General features: G+C 36.1%; 1 protein-coding gene across 7 annotated transcripts in view; it reads right to left on the bottom strand.

The window, feature by feature from the left end:
* Nucleotides 1-23,754, bottom strand: part of FAM13A (family with sequence similarity 13 member A) — a 417,768-nt gene that overhangs the window by 163,458 nt on the left and 230,556 nt on the right. For all 7 annotated transcript variants that reach the window (XM_032400810.1, XM_032400809.1, XM_032400806.1 and 4 more), the window contains one exon: nt 7,695-7,781. In XM_032400810.1, the coding sequence (XP_032256701.1) occupies nt 7,695-7,781 (87 nt within the window). The remainder of the gene's footprint in view (nt 1-7,694; nt 7,782-23,754) is intronic.

A 23,754-nucleotide genomic window follows, 5' to 3' on the forward strand; every position in this document is an offset into this window, starting at 1 on the left:
TTCACGGCTTCCTATGCACATGTACATACTGGTGTGTGAACGGGATTATGTAGTGTCCCATTTGTATATGGATGTGTGTGTGGAGAGAGGGACAGTCTATCTTTTTACTTCACAGATTCTCAGTTCAAGAGGAACCATGTCTAGCTCTGACAGAGTACTGATACATCACCCAGAAATTTTAGAGCTTGAGCTCATTGTAATGACTGGTTGGTTCTTTGGAGTTTCATCCTTGCAGAAGGATTGACTGTGTTTTCTGTACAGTAAGAGAAATGGAAAAATCTATTTGGCAAACAGAAGGGTAGGCGGGATAACAATAATGCTATGTATTCCCCAACTCCTATTTCCCTTTCCTCTTCCTGGGCACATTGGAAAATTACATTTAGCAGATTCCCATGGATGTTACTGCGTTCTGAAATGTGAGTAGAAGGGACAGGTGTTGTTTCTGTGCTGAGGTGGTTAAATGCCTGTGAACATTGCACATGCTTCTTCTTTTCTTTGTTCACTGCCGATATTAGAACCAAACACTTTTTAGAAGACATAGCTGAAGGACGGAAGCAGCCTGTGTGTGATCTGAATCATTGCTTTGAGGCTTGCTGCTTACAAATTCCTCCCTACCTCCATCAGACAATGACTGGAGTGGGAAATAAACTTTTTAAAATAAATCCAGCGGTTATAGAGATTTTTGTTATAGCAGGTAGCATTAATAACTTTGATTAGACTTTGGTCATAATTGTAGAATAAGGCAAACGGGAAAAATGGAACAAAAAGGCCAGTGAGATCTCTAGGGTCAGTGAAAAATCAAAGAAACCAGGCTAAAACTTGATTGTTTGCAAAACAGGATGGTGAACCCAAAGGCTGATCTGAGATCCGAAAGTCATTCTAGTACATGTGATGTTTTGTATGCATGTCTAGTCTCCAACCTAGTTCCTTCAGGTAGGAGACAAAGGCTTTTCAAATTTGTATCCCTATCACCTGGCACAGAATGTAATGATGAAATAGCCAACACTTCAGGGTGTTTATCAAAGCAGGGCAGATATGCAAGAGGAGATGTTTGAGGCTGGAGAAGAAGGTCAGGGATCAGGTGTGTAAAGCCAGTCTTAGCAAGTTGGGTACTCAGGACCATGAGACCGGGCTGGCTATATACTAGATTCCATGGGAGTGCTAATCTACAGATACTCTCATAAGGTCTTTCTTTTCCTTGGCCTATAATTACAATTGCGTATAGTATCTGGAAAGAGGAGTTAAGTGAGCCAAATTACTGGAATGAGAGATAAGGTAGGTACATCATATTTTGCATTATTATTTAAAATAAGTATTTAATCCTGTATTATATTCTTACTTGATTATATACATATAATATATATTTTTGATTATATATAATGATATATATAATATACAATGATTATTATATATATACACTTGATTTTCTCTCTATATATATGTGTATATATATAAAATAAAATATCACAAAACACACAAAAAATATGATCCACATAATTGAATCTACTGGTCATTAATTCTAAAGAGATTCCAAGAATTCTTCAAATAGTTCAGTGGTGACCTAGGAAATCAAATAAAGAATATGCTTATAATAAATAAAAGATTTAATCATAGATATAACTCTAATGATAAATGAACAAAATTATTTATTTTGTTAACTCTCATGCTGCTAGGCACTGAAGGGATAGCTTTGCAAAGCGATTTCCTAAGATAATGGAAGAGGCAAAAAATAAACAGAGAATGTTATCATCCAACACCTATCAGGGAGATGGCAAGATACAAAGCATTTTCTATCTAGTAAAATAAACATATATTCATACATACAAACATATGGGGGCAGAAAAAGCAGATGGAAAATTATTTTAAGAAAAGCTCAAGAGAGATTAAATCAGGAAAAGATACATAAAAAACTCAAAGTCTTAAATTCCAGATATAATTATGTGTTTAATGGTTATTGAACCCATTCCAAATGAAAAAATGTACTAAATTTGACTAGTTTCTTACAAAAGCAAATTTCCCATAACCACACACACACTCATTGCTTTCATATAGAGTAAGAGAGAAAATTGATTAATTCATTTGCTCATTCTCAAGTATTTATCAATGGTTCACTACGTGTCTGGCATTGGGAAAATATTACCAAAAAACAAAATAAAACAAAACAAAACACACAAAAAGGAAGGAAGGAAGGAAATGACATGATCCTAGAAAAGAGTTGTCGAATATAATAAAGGACACTCAACACATCAAAGAAGGCTTTTAGTAAACAGAGCAAATACACTCAAAAGAACAGATCTTCAAGCTTCAGTATCAAACCACACAAAAAACATATTTACAATATATGGTTATGGAGGAAAAGTTGACAGACATTAGAAAAAAAGATCTACCTTACGAATAATAGATACAAAGAAGAAAGGAAGGAAAAATAAGAGATCAATGAAATAGAAAATGATGATACAACAGAGGATCAACAAAACTAAAATCTGGTTCATTGCAAAGACTAATAAAGTCTCTGGCAAGCCTATCAAGAGCAAACAGGAAAAAAGGTCCCAAAAGATAATATTAGAAATGAAAAAAAGTTTATAACTACAGATAAAATAAAGATTTTAAAAGTAAGAGGAAACACTGAAATACTTTATTCTGGTAAATTTAGGTAAAATAGTAATATTTCAGAAAATATAACATCAAAACTAATTCAGAAAAAACAGAAAACATGAATAGGAGCATTAAAGATACTGAATCAGTAGTTAAAAATCAACTCGCCAAAACAAATTTTAAAAACAATATTTAAATTAAAAATTAAATTAAAAATTAAATAAACAAATTGAAAAAACAAAATTTAAATTAACCAATAAATCTCACCAGGCCCAGACAGTTTTATAGATACATTCTGCCAAATATTGAAGGAACTGATAATCCTGATCTTAACTATTTCAGAGATTAGAAAAGACTCTCCTCACCTCATTTTGTTAGAACAGCAAAACCTTTACACCAAAAGCAGATAAAACATAGATGCAAAAATACTAAACAAAATAGCAGCTATCCAAAACTTGCAAGGTATGTAAAAATATGTACCAAGGGCACCTGGGTGGCGGTCAGTTAAGCGTCTGTCTTCGGCTCTGGTCATGATCCCAGGGTCCTGGGATGGAGCCCCCCATTAGGATTCCTGCTCAGCCGGGGAGTCTGCTTCTCCCTCTATCCCTCCTCCTTGCTCGTTATCTCTCTCTCTCTCACACTCTCTTAAATAAATAAAATCTTTAAAAATAATGTTTAAAAAAAATTTGTACCAAGATCAGCTTCAGAACTGATTTGTTCCAGTGATGCATGATTAGTTTAAGTTTAGAAAAATTTTCAGTATATCTCCCGCCACAAGAAAAGAATAAATGGGAAAAACCATGCAATTATCTTTATAGACACAAAAGAAAATATTTGCTAAAACTTAACTTTCACACAAGATAAAAATTCTAAACAAACTATAAATAGAAGGGAACCTCCTTAAGCTTACAGAGCCTATCTAACAAACACAGCAAATATTATAAACCTAATTAAGTGTATGTGTGAAGAAAGACCTATAATGAAAACATGCTGACACTAACTACTCTCAGATGAAACAAAAGCAATTAATTTGTTCATTTTCAAGTCTTTATTGAAGGTCTCTTATGTGCCTGGCATTGTGAAAAAATTTCAAAAAAAAGTAAGAAAAAGAAATATGCCATGATGATACTTAAAAGTCAAATGTAGAAACTTCCCCTTAAAATCAGGAAGGAATTCAAGAAGGCATGCTATTGCCATTTCTATTTAACCTTCAGAACATAGTACAAGAAAAAAGAAATTAAATAATTAAAGGCATGCAAAAAAGTAAACAGGCTCATTATTTCCAGATGATATGACTGACTGTCTACAAAGGAAATCAAAGAGAAGTGATCAACAAAATATTAGAACTAATGAGAATTTGGCAAGCCTTCTAAATATAAAAGACAACAATAAAAATTAGTTACAACATTAAATATCAGCAACAAAGTTTGAAGACATCATAAGTATTTCACTTATAATATCTACAAAATGTGGGCTACCTAGGACATTTAAGAAGAAAATTACATTTAAAAAAAAATTAAAAGACATTAAAGAGGTCATGAGCAAGTGGAGAGTTCTATGATGGTCATGAATGGAATACCAATTCTCATGAAATGGCTCTATCAATTCAGTTTAAATTCATTTTTTTTTTAAAGATTTTATTTATTTGACAGAGAGAGAGAGAGACACAGCGAGAGAGGGAACACAAGCAGGGGGAGTGGGAGAGGAAGAAGCAGGTTTCCCGAGGACCAGGGAGCCCGATGCGGGGCTCCATCCCAGGACCCTGGGACCATGACCTGAGCCGAAGGCAGACGCTTAACAACTGAGCCACCCAGGTGCCCCTCATTATTATTATATTTTTTAAGATTTTATTTATTTATTTGATAGAGAGACACAGCGAGAGAGGGAACACAAGCAGGGGGAGTGGGAGATGGAGAAGCAGGCTTCCTGCTGAGCAGGGAGCCCAATGCCGGGCTGGATCCCAGGGCCCTGGGATCATGACCTGAGCCGAAGGCAGATGCTTAACGACTGAGCCACCCAGGCGCCCCAACTATTCTCATTATTGAAGAAAATCTCCATAAACAATTCATGATCCATGAAACCATTAACCTTTGAAAGAAAAATAATTTAACAGTTGCTTCTATTACAAAACAGTGTATTTGATAACTGCATTATCCTTATCACACATTTTATAGTTAATATAACTTTGTATATTAAAGGAAACCTCTAGGGGCGCCTGGGTGGCTCAGTCATTAAGCGTCTGCCTTCGGCTCAGGTCATGATCCCAGGACCCTGGGATCGAGCCCCACATCGGGCTCCCTGCTCTGAGGGAAGCCTGTTTCTCCCTCTCCCACTCCCCCTGCTTGTGTTCCCTCTCTCGCTGTGTCTCTCTCTGTCAAATAAATAAATAAAATCTTAAAAAAATAATAAATAAAGGAAACCTCTATAAAATGTTGAGAATCCAATGACTAACTAAAATTATTATGTGCTTGTAATTTAAATTTTTATCAGCACAGTTTTATCCACTGATAAAAGCCAGGAAGGAAAACACATAACCTTTTATTTTATACCTTCATCCTAGCACTGAATGAATCTGATATTCATTCTCATACAATGACCTGACCTTGAATTTTTTGCTGAGGTCAAGAACACAGCGACTACACTGGGAAGTCCAGAGCATACCCCAACGGAAGAGAGAAGGAAAATAACTGTCTACCATCAGTTCCCTGAATCCTATTCTGGGTTTATACTGTGATCAATGAATATGGGTTGTGAGGCTTGTTTAGAGCAGCTGTGTTTGGTAGAAACAAGACTGTCTTCTCCAGTCTTAAGTGTATTAGGTCATATGGAGCTGTGCCTTTCTATGTTCTATACCTCTTTATAAATCTATTTGATGTTCTCTTCTTTATCATCTATTCCAATTATTTGTTTGCATACATCCTCTACACAGTATTGGTATTGGACATGAAATGGTTATATGAATATGTCCTTGAGCTACCAGGGGGTGATCCTTGCTCATCCAGGAAGCATCATGGCACTGTGAAATGGAGGTATCCTTTTTTTTTTTTTTTTAGTTTGGACTCAAATCAAGAAGTGGCTTTCCTACCTAAGGAAGAGAAATATAATCCTTCCTATTGCCTAAGAACAGTGACAACTGGCAGAGGGAACACAGATGGGGACAGATGGCTTAGACTAGAGAGACATCTCCAGAGTCAATGGACATATGCCATTTCTGGATTACCATTTTACATCTCTAGCCATATAGGGATCACAAATACTTAGCTGTCCAAGGCAAATACAGCTGTAACTAGAGATATCTGAGAAAGACAGCTATGCAGGCCAAATGGAGTAACATTAATACCAAGGATACACATCATTCTCATAGCTCACTCAGTCACTCTAGAAAGGACACATCAACCATATTTTGAAGATGTTCTCAGCTTTAGCCTTCAAAGATCATCTGGAGGAAAAAAGATCTTAAGATAAAATCCTGGTGAAAGAGTTAGTGCTTTATAATCTCTTATAGCTCACATGCTCTGCCTCCTATCTGGGATTTGAATTACAAGGATTTTAATCACCCATAAACTAAGCAGAGCTTAGTTTGTTCATGTAAATGTAAACTTGCTTATGTAAGGCCACAGAGAAGCTTAAATTAAAAACCAAAGCTTAACTAATGAAGTAATTTCTCTATTGCATTGGTTTGTTCATGAATCATACAGTGAGACTGATAGGGGATAATAAATGCACATTGATTCCATACATAACTGAAAAATTCCAAGTAGGATTAATTTCATAAGAGTAATACAATCCCGTCAAACAACTTTTATGACAGGTTTTGAGTTTATCTTTATTTAGGAAGTGATTCATCTAGGGTCTCTTCACATAAAGGTAGTTACACTAATATATGGAATTAATAAGTAAATGCTACTTAATGATTTCCCTCCAATCCTACCCTTTTCAAGGTATTTGTTTACGAGTGTATTTTTTCACACTGAATTTTTATTAATTCACAATAAACAAAATTTCTATAATACATTTGACTTAATTATATATAAGTTTGTAGACACAAATATTTCAGAGAAAAACATACAAAAAGTAGGTTGTATTTGAAAAGGAAAGCATGCTGGGTAGTTTGAATAATTTTCCAGGAAAAAAATCAGGGTGGAATAGGTTTTATAAAAAAGGGATTTTTTATTTCTTTTAAAAATAAACCAGACTTACTGTAATCAAGACACTAAACAATTAACTCAATACTTCACTTAATTTACCTTTTACAGAATTATTTTTATGGTAACTTGCAATTAAAATCAGAGATTAGAATTCTTTTAAATTTTGCCAACAATGGACTCAGGAAAATTTGCTGAACTTTTTTTTTTCCCCCCAGAATGGGGAAAAACAATAACTCTATATATGTCATGGTGGCCAGTTAGGAATATTCTATATATCCAAGTAAATAGGAGAACGTCTACTTACAAGATTAAAGATTAGGAAAGGAACTCTAAAATTAATGCAATAACTTTTCTGGTTGGACAAACAAATGATCAAAGAAATTTCCATGACATATTTTGGGTTAAAGGGGTTTTTCTTTTCACTGACAAAACAATTATGTAGATTTTAGATTTTTCTTAATAAGGAAAACAAATTTTACACATTAGACTCTTTATTCTGTCATATATATGATCTTATTTCTTCCTGGTTAAAATTTACTTAATTGATTATGTATTTTTATAATTATGAAAAATCAATAAAGTGATTTCTATTTTGAAAAAGAGAAATTATAGTTGGACATTGTATTTTACCCCCAAAGCAACCAAGGAAAGATCTACTATATTTGACTACTTCCTATTATGTAGGCGGCAAACAATTCTGATTTAGTAGAAGCAAAACCCTGTACTAAAAAATATCACTGTCATGTAAGAGGATTGTCTTGAAAATTTGGGGATGAACATCACTTTGGATTAAATGTACTAAATAAAAAGTGCTTTTTAAGCAGCCAGGTCCAGAAATAAAAACAAAGATAAAGGCTGAGGGAAATGCAAGAAACAGAGCATGGAAGCATGAGAACATCAAGAGCCCTGCTAAATGTTTCTCATGGTAGCCCAAAGGAGTAGACAACTTACCCTGGTTTTTAGAGATGGTTTTTGCATGTCTCTTTCTAAGTCTTTTGTTACAAGGATGTTAGGTAACGCGTTCTTACAACTGGCCTCCTATAAAAGAAGTATAAAAGAAATATTAGAAACCAAAGAACATTACCCTAACTGGAAATTACAATGCAGTAAAAAGCAATTTTTATGGGAGACAAGGCATTTCTGGATTGAACTATTTATATCAGAAGTGACTGACATTTGTCATGAGGAATCAAAATAATTCCTTTCTTATTTTTCACCTACAACAGTGAAGTAAGGTAAGATGGTGATGGAGTAGGTGTGGGACACACAGAACATATATATTCAGAGATGACTGTTGAGAATCTCATCTACACTCTTGTCACTTACACATCCACAGACAGCCCCCCTCTCCTTTAGAGAATTAGGTAGTTAATTCTCCAAGATATCAACCACCAAACTTAGAGTTTCCTTTTCCTACCACTTTTTACAAATGGGTTCTGATTATGTAAATACTTTTTCTTAAACAAATTCCTTCAAATAGTTTAGCAAACCACTATTGAATAGTGATAGTTTCATACAAACATCCTGAGGAAAAATATCTGAGTGTTTCCAAAATTACTAAGCTTCTAAGTCCTTGGTTCACACAAAAATAGTACTTGCAAAGCTAGCAGAAATTACAAGAAGGCAGCTCACATGGAATTACATTTACTATTTCTTTTTACATGATAAATAAAAACAATAATCTCATTTTTAAAAATACAATGTAGGGCCTCACTTACCAATAGCCACTAATTTGGATAAATTTTCCATAAGTGATTTCATTGCCAAATTAAGAGAGATAAATATATATAAAGAAGATTACAGACAACAATAAAACTAAGGAGAAAGTAAGTTCAATTTCTTTCACTTGCTCTATAACCTTGACCTCTGTATCATGTTTCTTCCCTTATTTTTTACCTACTACAGTGAAGTTGCCCACCATCCATCACTGCATTATCTAAATCATGGATTTTCCCCCCCATTTACCTAAGGGTTAATTAATTATAGTCTTTTAAACAATATTTTAGTCAAATACTTTACAATATTACTAAATTTTGCTGAAACTTTATTTCTAAAGAGAACAGTATATTATTAGGATAAAATGTCCCTAAAGAAAATACTACTACTACTTGCTACTAAAAAATACTTACTGAATCTTGGGATGTATGAGGCACTATGCTAAAGTCTTTGCATTAATGCCATTTTTGCCCCCTCCATAGCCCTATTAGGATTAGGTACTATTATCATCATTCATTCCCCTTTTAAGGATAACATAAAATCTACAGAAGTTAACTAACTTGCCCAACATCACACGGGACTCAAAGATAGCTCTGTGTAAACTTATGAACTCATATCACCTTTAAATGATATCTCCAATATCCAATACACTTGACATCTTAAGCCACTAGATTGTAGAGCCATAACATTTTAAAACCAAAAGAGTTTAAAAAAAAAAAACAAAAAAAAACCAAAAGAGTTTTTAAAAATCAGCTAGTCTGCCCCGCTCCTCTAATTTTACAGATGGGGACTTAAGGACATCTGAGGTGATGTGCCCAAGATCACACAGAGAGTGGCAGAGCTGAGACCCGTGCCCGGACCATAAGGCTGTACGTTGCACCTGTTCCTAGCTTTGTGCTAGGGAGAAATGTGACCAGACTCGGAGGGGATCAAGAGCCTCCTCTAAGCTGGGGGTAGCTGTGGGACTGCCAACACTCCCAGCTGCCTGTGGCCTCACGTACAGCTCTATGGAAGGACCCAAGGGTACATTTCTGAGCTCTCCAAATAAGCCTGCATTCCAGTCCTACCCTTTCCCACAAGTCACAACACCTGCTGGCGGTAAGCTGCTTACTGGAAATAGTGAATGAACCCATTCCCACTTCTGACTCACTGTGAGAGGGATAAACTATATCCAGCATGACATTTAGGAGATCCAAGTGATTAACTGTATAATCTATTGCGTAATTTGACTACACTGGATAATATAATTATGCTTAATCCTTATACCCCCTTTTAAAACTACTGGGATGTAAATGTTAGAATGTGATGAGAAGAAAAAAGGCTGACTCTCAAGGGAAGCTAATAGGAATCGCTGACCTTTGTTTATGATTGTCTGAGTGTTTACAAATGCCTACAATTCTTTCTTCCTTATGCATAGGCTGAAAGGGACAGTGTTTCTTTATTACTCTTATCTCCCCCACCCTGTCCCTGTGAATCAATGAGTACAAGGTTGATAGCTAGCTTTTCCCTATAAAACTTTGAAAACCTTTTCTGTAAACTTTTATCTGAAAATGCCACTTAGATGAATTATGTTTATTTTTTGTTTTAGGACGTTACATTCAGACAACAGAGATTAAGTAAAATTTAGTAGTCAGGGCACTTAAGTGGCAGTCAAGAGATCTGACTTCTCATCCTGGTTCTCTAACCAACCAGCTATAGGAACTCAGGCAGGCATTTCAACCTTTTGGACATCCCTTGGTTCAAAGATTTCTAAAACAAAGGCACTGGATTAGGTGAGCTCCAAGAAACTTTTCTGGGTCTTAAATTCCAAGATTTTCAGATTCTTTCAAGAAGAAGCAATATTTGTTGACAAAAAGGTAACCCACGACCTGTTCAGAGTTGCATTCCCAATGCCCCATGAGACTGCTGCAAAGTGCTGGTGTCCACGCAGGGGGCTCCGGGGCCACAGAGGGAACATCTCCTGCCGGGCTAATGTTACTCAAATTTCTGGAGAAAAATTAATACATTCCACTAGTAGCTTAAATAAGTAACTGGAAATAATTTCATGTACTTTTTTAAGACAGATATATTATGGAGTTAAGTGAGAAACATTTTTTTTTTAAGATTTTATTTATTTATTCATGAGAGACAGAGAGAGAGAGAGAGAGAGAGAGAGAGAGAGGCAGAGGGAGAAGCAGGCTTCCCGCTGAGCAGGGAGCCTGATGCGGGACTCGATCCCAGGACCCTGGGATCATGACCTGAGCCGAAGGCAGACGCTTAACCATCTGAGCCACCCAGGCGCCCAAGTGAGAAACATTTTTAAGGTAAAACTTTTTTACAGTTATACCTTTATAAAGCCATTTACACTGGTGGGTATATATTTAAGAGAATTAAAAACAAAGGTCCAAACAAAAACTTGTAGACAAATAGTCATAGCAGCATTATTTATAACAGCCAAAAGGTGGAAACAACCCAAATGTCTATGAAACAATGAATGGATAAAGGAAATATGGTATAACTCACAATGGAATATTACTCAGCTATAAAGAGGACTGAAGTATGGATACCTGCTAAACATAGATTAACTTTGAAAACATCACGCTAAGTGAAAAAAGCCAAACATAAACAGACATATATATAGTGTATATAAATAGACATATATTGTGTGATTCCACGTATATATTGAATGTCTGGAATAAGGCAAATAGTGACAGAGTGGTGGCTAAAGGCTAGAGGGAGGGGAGGGATTCCTAATGGGTCCAGTTCGTATGGGTTTTTTTTTAGGGTGACAAAAATGTTCTGGAATTAGGTAATGGTTGCACAACTTTGTGAACATTTTTTTTTTTTTTTAAAGATTTTATTTATTTATTTGACAGAGAGAGACACAGCGAGAGACGGAACACAAGCAGGGGGAGTGGGAGAGGGAGAAGCAGGCTTCCCACCGAGCAGGGAGCCCAACGCGGGGCTCGATCCCAGGACCCTGGGATCATAACCCAAGCCGAAGGCAGACGCTTAACGACTGAGCCACCCAGGCACCCCCTTTGTGAACATTCTAAAAAACAATAAATTGTATATTTTAAGCAGGTTTATCTTATGGCATGTGACTAGTATCTATTTTTTTTTTTAATAAGTCATTTAAATCCCCACACTCCCAGGGCAAAGGAAGAGACCTTGAGTTTGCTTGAACTCCTCCTTTAGAACTTCTTTGAAAAGGATTGAAAGGGGAATGATTTGTGTTTGTTAAGTATTAAAGTGTATGTGGGCATAAAAATTCACTCAACAACTATTAACTGAACCCTATCGTGTATGGCATTCCAATGCTAGTCATTGGAGAAGGTAATGATAAACACATCAGACCCGATTACAGGGTATATTTATATTTAAACACTTCATCTGCTTAAATGACTTGATTGCTCACTCTAATGACTTTTGTGCAACAACCAATTGCTTAAACCAGCTGTGTCACCTTGGTATCCTGAAAACACCATTTAAAAATACAATAGGGAAGGAAAAATACTTTATCACAGCTTTGTTGGCCTTCTATTCAACTACTAATTACATGAAAAAACGGACAAGTACTCACTGTTTCTTCAGCAGAGCACACTACTCCCACAGTTATTTACAGGCTTGTTCCTCATTTCGTCCAGGTCTTTGTTCAATTTCACTGAAGAGGATTCCCTTCCTGGAACACCTTATCTAAATTGCTACTGCTCTCCCCTCCCACTTAATGCGCTCTCTCTCCCTACTCTATATTTCTTCATAGCCATCAGCAAAATATGACTTTAATACTTACTGATTCTAAAACTGATGGTTGCCAGAGGGGAGGGAGTGTGTGGTTGGGCGAAATAGGGGAAGGGGCGTGAGAGACACAGGCTTCTGGTTATGGAATGAATGGGAGTAAAAGTCTCAGCATAAGGAATATAGTCATTGATACTGTAATAGTGTTGTATGAGGACACGAGGTAGCCACAATTGTGGTGAACATAGCACAGTGTATAAACTTGTCGAATCACTATGTTGTACACTTGAAACTAACATTGTGGGTCAACCATACTAAGAAAAAAAAATTAAAAGAAAATACTGTTTCTCATTCTTTGTCCATCTCACCCTCTTCTGTGAGAGAACTGGGTCAGTCTTGCTTATGAATAGATCCACAAGGCTAGAACCATGAGCCCCTACTACAAGCTAGTAGGGGCTCAACTGCTGAAGTGAATGGGTAAACCAAATGATTGAGTAATATCCCTTTTCTAACCTTTCACAATCCCCTGGGCATTCTTCCTGTTTTCAGTTCTCTCCTTAATCAGCTTACATTTCATGATTCTTCATTCCTTTGCTAATACACTTAATTTTCTTCATCCTGTTTCTAATCATTGTATTCATCTGGAAAAAGTACAACCTTGGACAAATCCAGCTATATGCCTTCTCTGTGCTGAGAATTAAGCAAATGAAAGTGGTTGGGGGAAAAGTATAGAATTAGTTGACTGTTTTATGTTAAATTTATTATCATAAATCTTGAGTGAGTCCTCTCTAATGCATGGCAATTTTGTTATACTTCTTTAGTAACTTGACTTTCCACCCTCCAACATGACATTTCATGTCTTCTCTTTTCTCAAACCTCTTTCCATCCATTCTCACTTCATAGCTCATTGGGAAAACAGAAGACTGGAATAGATGCTACTCACTGCCTCACCATCAAATCTGCAAACATTCCATCCTTTCTGCCTTCCCTCCAGTTACAATGAAAGAGAAGATGCTGATCCTATCAGCCATTCTCTCCACACACTCCCCACTCCTAGGGATCTTATCTCCTCTTATTTTCTCAAGGATTTCCCTCCCTCAATTATCCCCTCATTCCCTCTCTACTAGATCGTTCCCATTAATCACAAGCGTGCTCTGGAATTGTATCTTTTCGGTTTGTTTTTAAAACAAAACTTCCTTAATCTCATTTCTCCCACTAGTTATGGTCCATTTCTTGGCTTTCCTTTATAGCTAACTCCTTCAAAACAGCTGTCATCACTCACTATCTCTACTTCTTTATTTTCAAAGCCCTCAAATCTGTTTTGTTTTGTTTCTTATCACCACTCTGCAGAAAGAGATGAAACTGTCCCAGCTTAGTCTCTTACTCAGGTTCTTAGCAACATCTGATCCAGGTAACTAGTTATTCTTGAACTACTCTCTTCCATTAGCTGCCAGGACATCACTGGTAGGAAAAAAAAAATTCCTATCTCACTGACCAACTCCATACAGTCTCCTTCATTGCTGCTTCTTCACTATATATACAATCAAGTTATATATCTATTGCTTATTGGTTTATTTTCTGTATCATTAACTAAATAAAAGTTCTATGAAAGCAAATAATTGGTTTCCTTTACTCACTACTGTGACTACAATGCCATAGAAAAGTGCCTAGTAGAGTAAGAGCTCAATAAATACATGTTAAATAAATGGCTGAAGTTGGAATGACTCAAGAGTTGATATAAATTAGTCTTCCTTTCCCATATAGTATGATTTCAATCACTTTCATGGCTTTTAAATCAACCAACACACTAATGACTCCCAAATTCCACTTGTCTTTAATGTTTCTCCTGAGTTCACATCACTTTTATCTAACTGCCTACTTGGCAACTCTACTTGGCTGTCTAATAAGCTTCTAAACTTAGTATGTCCAAACCTGAGCTTATACTTTATCAGCAAAAAAATCTGTCAGTCCTTGAGTCTTCCCCTGATTAACAGATGGCACACAGTTGCTCAACCCAATGTCTTAATCTACCTTAATTTTTCCTTTTCCCACCCACATCAAACCCACCATCAAGTGCAGTCAGTGCTACCTCCAAAATAAACTGGGATTCATTCACTTGTATGCACACAGCCACCCCAGTCCTAAACATCACTGTTCACTTAAATTATTTCAATCATTATACCTTCTACAAGGCTTTTATATGTAAATGGGATGGTGTTACTCCTCTATCAAGGTCTTATCATTATTTCTGGACTGAAATCTAAACTCTTTGCCATAACCTACACAGCCCTGACCCAGCTCTTCCCTACTTCTCTAACCTCCTCTTATACCATTTACCCTCTCCCTCACTATGCCTCAGTCACATTAGCCTTCTTTTATTCCAAGTCCCTTCCTACCTTCAAGTATTCAACCTTTATGTTTTCTCTTCCTGGAATGCCTTTCTACCATTTTTTTTTTTTAGCACAGCTGCTGCATTCTTATCCTTCAGCTCCTGTGTCACCTCCTCAGAGAGACCTTCTTTAACAATCCCATCTCAAGTGGCTGCCCCTGACTGTGCTCTTATTAACCTGCTTTTTAAAAATCGCAGTACTTATTCAAATTTGTAATTAACAATTTTATTTATATTTCTTTGTCTGTCACTCCCAGACTTTGAGGTTCACGAGGTCAAGAATTTGATTAACGTATCCTCAGCATCTAGTTGGTATTTAATATTTATTTGTTAAATGAATAAACATAACAATGTCGACTTCTACATCTCCCATCCCATTAGTATTAATTTCCAGCCATTAAAGAAATGTGATGGATTTCTATGGTATTAGGAATCCGATAATAGTATATTTTCTTATAACCTAAGTAATATAATGGTGGGTGAGGGTAGGTCGAAAAGAAGCTATTATAACAAGGAGGTAGCTGTCAGCTGTATTTGGTGTGCTGGGGTCCAAACAGTAACAGGTGATTTGGTTAGATTTAGTGACAGGGAGAGCAGATGACAGAGAACAATACTGATATGATCACAAGTTGAGACAGCAATGTTGATATGATCACAAGTTGAGGTAATAGCCTGTGCCTGAGGCCTCCTATAGGAAAGAGCATACAGAACAGTGCTACTTTGCACATAACCAGAACCCAACTAATGAGACTGGCTGATTACAGACCACTCTTTACAATGCCATAAAACTCTCTGTGACTTACCTCTATCTGCAAAATAAATCTTAATTTGACTGTAAAAAAAAAAGATGTTTTCTTAAAACTCAAAAGCAATAGGATGTTATCTTTACATAAATAAACAGAGCAAATTGAATAAGAAAGTAGCACTTTCTAGACCTTCACTATGTATACTTCTGGGAAGAAATCTGTGATTCTTAGGCATGGGTCAGGGAAACAGAACTGACGGAAGTGAGAAGTAGTCAAACCCTGGATATATTTTGAACTTATTACATTTACATTGTAAACTGCAACTACAATATTCACACATATAACCTTAATTGTCTTTTAAGTATATTAAAAATGGCTTTACAGAAAATGGCAAGTCATTTCAACTTAAAACAGGAATGAGCATGGAATTGTCACAAAAACTGGTTAAATCAAAGATCATTGTATACATCATTAAGCATTAGTGTTTGGACACTAGATCTTAATATTACAATCCAATACAGGGATTGTAATATTGAGAGGCTCTCATCAAAACAACCTCCCCAGTTACTGTCAATCTGCTTTATTTTTGCCACAGTATTTATTGCTTTAAGATTGGTTTAGGTGTCTGTATGTTATTATGGTGATTTCAGATATAATCTTAATATCTGTGCTTTTCGTTGATAATCTAGCCCACCATATTTTCTTCGTTCATAGTCTTGACTTGGAAAAGCTCTACTTTTTATTGCTGTGCAGAGGGGTTTGAATAGTGATCTACCGTCATTGGCAAGCTAGCAAGTGCGAGACTCAGGACCTTTTCATTTGCTGTTCCCTCTGCCTGGAATGCTCTCTTGCCCCGGAAGTTTCCATGCCTTGCTCCACCACATCATTTGATCTCTGGTCAAATGCTAGCTCAGAGGGACCTTCCTTCACTTTTCTATATAAAGCAGTGCCCTGAACTTCTCTCTCTTCTTTCATATACCATTAATGTCAAGTCCTTATCATGGTTTAATTTTCTTGTAGAATCTATCATCAAATGGCATATTAATTTCCTTAATTGTTTACTGTGTACCCTGGCCTAAAGGCAAACCCTATAAGAACAGGGATTTATTTATTTATTTTTTAATTCACTGCTATTTCTTCAGCTCATAGAATACCTCCTGGCTGCATAACAGGCATTCAATAAATGCTTGTTGAATGAACAGATTGATGAAACAAAAACAACTTCTTCTGATTCTTCTCTCCTTCAGTTTATCCAACTCACGAATGTCAAATTTTCTAATTTAGAACTCCAATGCAAGTCACTCCTTTCCTGACAAGTTTTAGTTCCTTCCACCTACCAGAACAAATTTAAACTCTTATTTCTGCTATCCAAAGGCCTTCAGCCCACTCTTCTTGTCTTATCTGCTCCACACATACATTATAACCTGGATCACTTGTTGCTTGTGCCAGTTACGTATATGCTTGTCCCATTCTCCATCCCTGACCTTAATATGTAAAGGGCATTTCATCTTTTTTGCCTCTTATAGCACAAAGTGGATGACTAACCTTTTTGCATGTCTGGCATTCATTTTCCCTTAATTTAAGGGAAGACAGAAGAAACCACCCTTCTCCTACTGGTCACAGTGTTTCAATCAAAGTATGTCTCTGACCAACCTCACATTGCTGTATATTAGATCTCCAGAACTTATCTTGCAAAACTGAAACTCTGTACCCCTTAACCACACTTCTGCATGTCTCCCTCTACCAGCCCCTGTCAACCACCAATATACTCTTAGCTTCCAGGAGTTCAACTTTTTAAGATTTCCACATACAAGCAAGATCATACAGTATTTGTCTTTGTACGACTGGCTTATTTCATGTACCATAATGTCCTCCAGGTTCATCCATGTTGTCACAAATGGGAGAATTTCCTTCTTTTTTATGACTAATATTCCACTGTAGATATATACATCATATTTTATTTATCCATTCATTTGTCAATGGACATTTACATTATTTCCATATCTTGGCTACTGTGAATAATGTTGCAATGAACACAGGAGTGCAGATATCCCTTTGAGACACTACTTTCATTTCCTTGGATATGCACCCAGAAGGGAGAATGCTGAGTCATATAGGATTTCTATTTTTATTTTTTGATGAACCTGCACATAGTTTTCCATAATGGCTAACCAATTTACATTTCCATCCAGTACAAGGGTTCTCTTTTTTCCACATCCTCATCTACACTTTTTATCCCATCTTTTTGATAATAGCCATTCTAAGAGATGTAAGATAGTATCTTGTTGTGGTTTTGATTTGCATTTCCTTGATGATTAGTGATGTTGAGTAGCTTTTCATGTACCTGTTAGCCATTTGTATGCTTTCTTTGGGAAAATGTCTACTTGGATCCTTTGCCCACTTATTGTTTTTCTTTTTGCTATTGAGTTACATGAATTTTTTTATATTAACCTCTTATTGAATATATGGTTTGCAAATATCCTCTCTCATTCTGTAGGCTGCCTCTTCCTTTTGTTGATGGTTTCCTTTGCTGTGCAGAATACTACAAAGTTGGGGTTTTAGTTTGATGTAGTCTCACTCATTTTTGCTTTTGTTGTCCGTGCTTTTGGTGTCATATCCAAAAAAATCATTGCCAAGACCAATGTCAAGGAGTTTGTCCCCTATGTTTTCTTCAATGAGTTTTATAGTTTGAGGTCTTATGTTTAAGCCCTTAATCCGTTTTGAGTTACTTTTTATGTATGATGTAAGATAAACATCTAATTTCATTCTTATGCATGTAAATATCCAGTTTTCTTAGCACTACTTATGGAGGAGACTGTCCTTTACCCATTAGTTATTCTTGGCACCCAAGTGGAAGATCAGGTGATTGTAGATGCATTGATTTCTATTTGGACTCTCTACTTCATTTCGCGATCTATATGTCTGCTTTTATGCCAGTATCATACAGTTTGATTACTATAGTGTGATGCCACCAGCTTTGCTCTTCTCACTCAAGACTGCTTTGGCCATTTGGGGATTTTCATGGTTCTGTATGTAATTTAGGACTTTTTTTTTTTTTTCTATTTCTGTAAAGAACATCATTAAGATTTTGATAGGGATTGCATTGAATCTGTGGGTCATTCTGGGCAGTACAGACATTTTAACAATATTAATTCTTCCAATCCATGAACGCAGGATGTGTTTGCATTCGTTTGTTATCTTTTTATTTCATCATTGTTTTATAATTTTTAGTGTACAAGTCTTTCTCCTCTTGGTTTATTCCTCAGCATTTTATTGTTTTTGTTGCTAATATGAATAGGTGTTTTCCTAATTTCCTTTTCAGATATTTTGTTGTTTGTGTATAGAAACATGACTAATTTTTTATGTTGATTTTGTATCCTGCAACTTTACTGAATTCATTTATTAATTCTAACAGTTTCTTGAGGGGGCATAGTTTTTAGGGCTTTCTATAAGACCATATCTTCTGCAAAGAGACCATCCCAACTTCTTCTTTTCAGACTTGATTCATTCTGCCTATCTATTTTTTTTTTTAATTGCTCTGGCTAGGATTTCTGGTACTGTGTTGAATTGCAGTGTCAGGAATGGGCATTCTTGCCTTGTACCCGATTTTGGAGGGAAAGCTTTCAGTATGTCCCCATTATGATACTACCTATGGGCTTGTCAGATATGGCCTTTATTGTGTTGAAGTAAGTTCCTTCTATATGTATTTTTAAGGGATTTTATTATAAATGTTTTGTGTTTATTCTGCATTTACTGAAATGATTACATGTGTTTTCCCTTTAGTTTTGTTAATGTGGTATATATCACATTGATTTGTGTACATTGAAATATCCTTGTATTTCAGGAATAAATCTCATGTGGTCATGTTGTATGATCCTTTAACGTGCTATAGAATTTGGTTTGCTAGGATTCTACTAAGGACTTTTGCATCTGTGTTCCTCAGTGATATTGGGCTGTAATTTTTTTCAAAGATTTATTTATTTATTTTTGAGAGAGGGAGCGAGAGCATGAGCAGTGGGGAGGAGCACAGGGAGAGGCAGAGAATCCTCAAGCAGGCTTCCTGCTGAGTGTAGAGCCTGACACGGGGCTCCATCCCAGGACCCTGAGATCATGACTTGAGCCAAAATCAAGAGTTGGACACTTAACTGACTGAGCAACCCATGTGCCCCTGGGCTGTAGTTTTCTTATGGTGACTTTATCTGCTGCAGTATCAGGGCAAGGCTGACCTCCTAACATGAGTTTGAAAGCATGCCCTCTTGCTTATTGGAAGAGTTTAAGAAGGATTCATATTGCTTTTTTTGCTGTATCTTCTGTGAGAATGAAGACCATTCTCAGCAATCAAACTATCAACATTTCAGAAAATGTTGACATCACTCTGAAGTGTTGTCTGAAGCACTGTTTATGTGAAGGGCCCCAGAGGAACTCTGAAGGGGGGATTTTAATCCCATCAGTGTAGAACTCAGTCTCCTTGAAAAGAAAAAGAAGAGGCTCCAGGTTGACAAATGGTGGGAAAATAGGAACTGACCACTATTTGTACTATCTGTCTGTAGCCATGTATAGAACATGATTGAAGTGTTATACTGGGCTTCCATTACAAGATGGGGTCTGTGTATGTTCCCTTCCCCATCAATGTCATTATTCAGGACAATGGTTTGCTTGTTGAAATCCAAAATGTGATGGGCGAAAAATACATCCACAGGGTTTGAATGAGGCCAGCTATTGCTTGTTCAGTATCTCAAGCTCAGAAAGATGATTAATTTCTGAAGGAAACAACACTGAACTTGTATCAAATTCAGTTGCTTTAATTCAGCAAGCCACAACAGTTAAAAACAAGGATATCGGAAAAATTTTGGATGGTATCTGTTTCTGAAAAAGAACAGCTCAGCAGGCTGATAAGATCGAAACTGTCCAGCTACAGAAAGAGCAGGATGTCAGATGATTCCTCTGACTTATTTGTGATATTTTAAAGATGCAATAAAAATTGTGTATTAAAAAAAAAAAAGGAGGAGGACTGGTATTAAATCTTCTTTGAAAGTCATCTGGTATTGAACTTCTTGTTGTTGTTGCTGTTGAAAGTTATTTGATTACTGATTCAATCTCCCATGTTTCCTATTTCTTCTTGATTCAGTTTTTATAGGCTGTATGTTCATAGAAATTTATTCATTTCTTCTAGGGTATCCAATTTGTTGGCACATAGTTGGTCACAGTAATCCCTTATGATCCTTTTTATTTTTGAGGTAGCCATTGTAATATCTCCTTTTTCCTTCTGATTTTGAATCTTCTTTCTTCTTAGTAAGTCTAGTTAAGGGTTTGAATTTTTTTTTTACCTTTCCACAAAAAACTTAGTTTTGTTGATTTTTCTATCATTTTTCTGTTCTTTATTTATGCTCTAATCTTCATTATTTCCTTTATTCTGCTAATTTTGGGTTTACTTTGTTCTCTTCCCAGTTCCTCGATTGTAAAGTTAGGATGTTTGAGAAATTTGTTTTTTAATGTAAGCATTTATCAAAATAAACTTCCTCCTAAGCATCTTAAATGTTCCTCCTTCCTTTTTGTAGCATTTTATAAGTTTTGGTAAGTTGTGGTTTTGTTTTTATTTGTCTTAAGATGCTTTTTAAATTCTCTTTCAATTTCCTCTGTGACCCAATGTTGTTCAACAGTGTATCGTTTAGTTTCCAAGTATTTGTGAATTCTCCCATTTTCTTACTGTTATTGATTTCTAGTTTCATTAAACTGAAGTTGAAAAGATACCTGGGATGATTTCAATCTTCTTAAATTTGTTAAGATTTGTAGTGTCATCTAAGATGTGATTAATCCAGGAGTATGTTCTGTGTGCACTTGAGAAGAATGTATATTCTTCTGTTGGGTTGAAACTCCTGAACATGTCTGATAGGTCTATTTGGGCTATGATGTTCTTCAAGTCAGCTGTTTCTTTATTAATTTTTGTCTGGATATTCTATCTTTTATTGAAAGTGGGGTTGAAATTTCCTAGTATTATTGCATTGCTGTCGATTTCTCTCTTTAGATCTGTATTTGCTTGATATGTGTTGGGCACACATATGTTTACAATTGCTAAATCTTCCTGAACTGGCCATTTTATCATTATAATATGTCCTTCTCTGTCTTAGAGAGTTTTTGACTTGAAGTTTATTTTTTTTCCTGATATAAGTATAGCCACACTTAGTTTCTTTTGGTTACCATTTTCAGTCAATACTTTTTTCCATTCTTACACTTTCAGCATCTGTGTGTCCTTAGCGAGACCCCTGTGGAGAGTATATTGCTAGATGTTCAATTGACTGATTAATTCTTTTTTTTTCAAGTTTTTATTTTAATTCTAGTTAGTTAACATACAAGGCAACATTGGTTTCAAGAGAACTGAGTGATTCATCACATACCTATATCGCCTAGTACTCATCACAAGTGCCCTCCTTAGTACCCATCACCCCCATTTAACCCATCCTCCTACCCACGTACCCTCCAGCAACCCTCAGTTTGTTCTCTATAGTCAAGAGTCTGTTTTATGGTTTGCCTCTCTTTTTCCCCCCATGCTCATCTGTTTTGTTTCTTAAATTCCACATATAAGTGAAATCATATGGTGTTTGTCTTGTGACAAATCTATCTCATATCTTCTTTATCAACTGCTGAAGGGATGTTGGTTTTTTTAAATCCATTCAGTCACTCTGCCTTTTGGAGTTTTTAATCCATTTATACTTAACTGTTGATAGATGAGGACTTATTGTCATTTTGTTCATTGTTTTCTGTTTTGATTTGTTTGTTCCTCTTTTCTTCTGTTATCTAATTTTTTTGAAGAGATTTGCTCTGGTTCTTTTCTCATCTTCTGTGTAACTATTAGGTTTTTTTTTTTCATTGTGGTTATCTTGAGGTTGCATAAAATACTTCAGTAGTTATAGTAATCTATTTTAAACTGATAACCATTTAACTTCAGTCACATATAATTCTATACTTTTACCATCCCTGGCACACTTTGATTTCCTGTAGTCAGAGGTTGCTTCTTTTTAAATTGTATATCCATTAATAGATTATCTTTTAACTTTTATTTTAGGATTAGAAATAATTTACACATCACTATTATAATGTAATGTTATTCTGCATTTGTCTATATTTTTACTTTTACAGTGAGATTTATGCTTCTGCCTTGTTTACCATGTTTGTTTGTTTAACAGATTTTATTCATTTATTTTAGAGAGAGAGAGAATATGTGGGAGAGTGAGGGTAGGGGCAGACGGAGAGGGAGAGAGAATCTAGAATAGATTCCATGCTCAGCAGAGTTGGACACAGGGCGCAGAGTCCCATTTGGGGCTTGACCTCACAAGTCAGAGATCATGACTTGAGCTGAAACCAAGAGTTGGACACTTAACCAACTGAGCCACCCAGGTGCCCATGTTCATGTTTTTATTTCAATTTGAAGATCTCTCTTAAGCAGTTCTTTTTTTTTTTTTTTTTTTTAATTTTATTTATTTGACAGAGAGAGCACAAGCACAGGGAGGGAGAGGGAGAAGCAGGCTCCCCGCTGAGCAAGGAGTCTGATGCGGGACTCGATCCCAGGACCCTGGGATCATGACCCGGGCCGAAGGCAGCCGCTTAACTGACTGAGCCACCCAGGCGTCCCTCTTAAGCAGTTCTTTTAAGGAAGTGTAGGGTTGACAATTTTCCTCAGTTTTTGTTTTTGGCTTCAGTTTTTGTTTGTCCCTTGGTTTGTTATTTATCTCTCCTTCATTCTTTAAAGGATAATTTTTCCAGGTATCTTATTTTTGTTTTTGTTTTCTTTTAGGACTCTGAATATGTCCTTCTACCTCTCCTTTCCTACAAGGTTTCTTCTGAGAAATCCACTGATAATCTTAGTGTTGGGGGGGGGGGCTCCCCTATACGTGATGAGTCATTTTTTCTTTCTACTTCCAAAATTCTTCACCCTTGATTTTTGACAATTTGATTATAATGTCTCATTATAGTGTTCTTTGAGTTGATCTTATTTGAAGTCCTTTGAACTTCATAAATCTGGATGCCCATTTCCCTCCTCAAATTTGGAAAGTTTCCAGCCTTTTTTTTTTTTTTTTTTAAATAAGCTGTCTACCCCTTCTGTCTTCTCCTCTGGGACTTCTATAATGCACATATTGATTACTTGATGTCTCATAAATCCTGTAGGCTCTCTTTATTCTTTTTCATTCTTTTTAATCCTGTGACTGGCTAATTTCAATTGACTTTTTTTTTTTTTTTTTTTTTTTTTTTTTTTTTTTTTAAAGATTTTATTTATTTATTTGAGACAGAGAGAATGAGAGAGAGAGCACATGAGAAGGGGGAGGGTCAGAGGGAGAAGCAGACTCCCTGCCGAGCAGGGAGCCCGATGCGGGACTCGATCCAGGGACTCCAGGATCATGACCTGAGCCGAAGGCAGTCGCTTAACCAACTGAGCCACCCAGGCGCC

Source organism: Phoca vitulina, unplaced genomic scaffold (genome assembly GCF_004348235.1).
Source record: "Phoca vitulina isolate PV1807 unplaced genomic scaffold, GSC_HSeal_1.0 scaffold3, whole genome shotgun sequence".
NCBI lineage: Eukaryota > Metazoa > Chordata > Mammalia > Carnivora > Phocidae > Phoca > Phoca vitulina.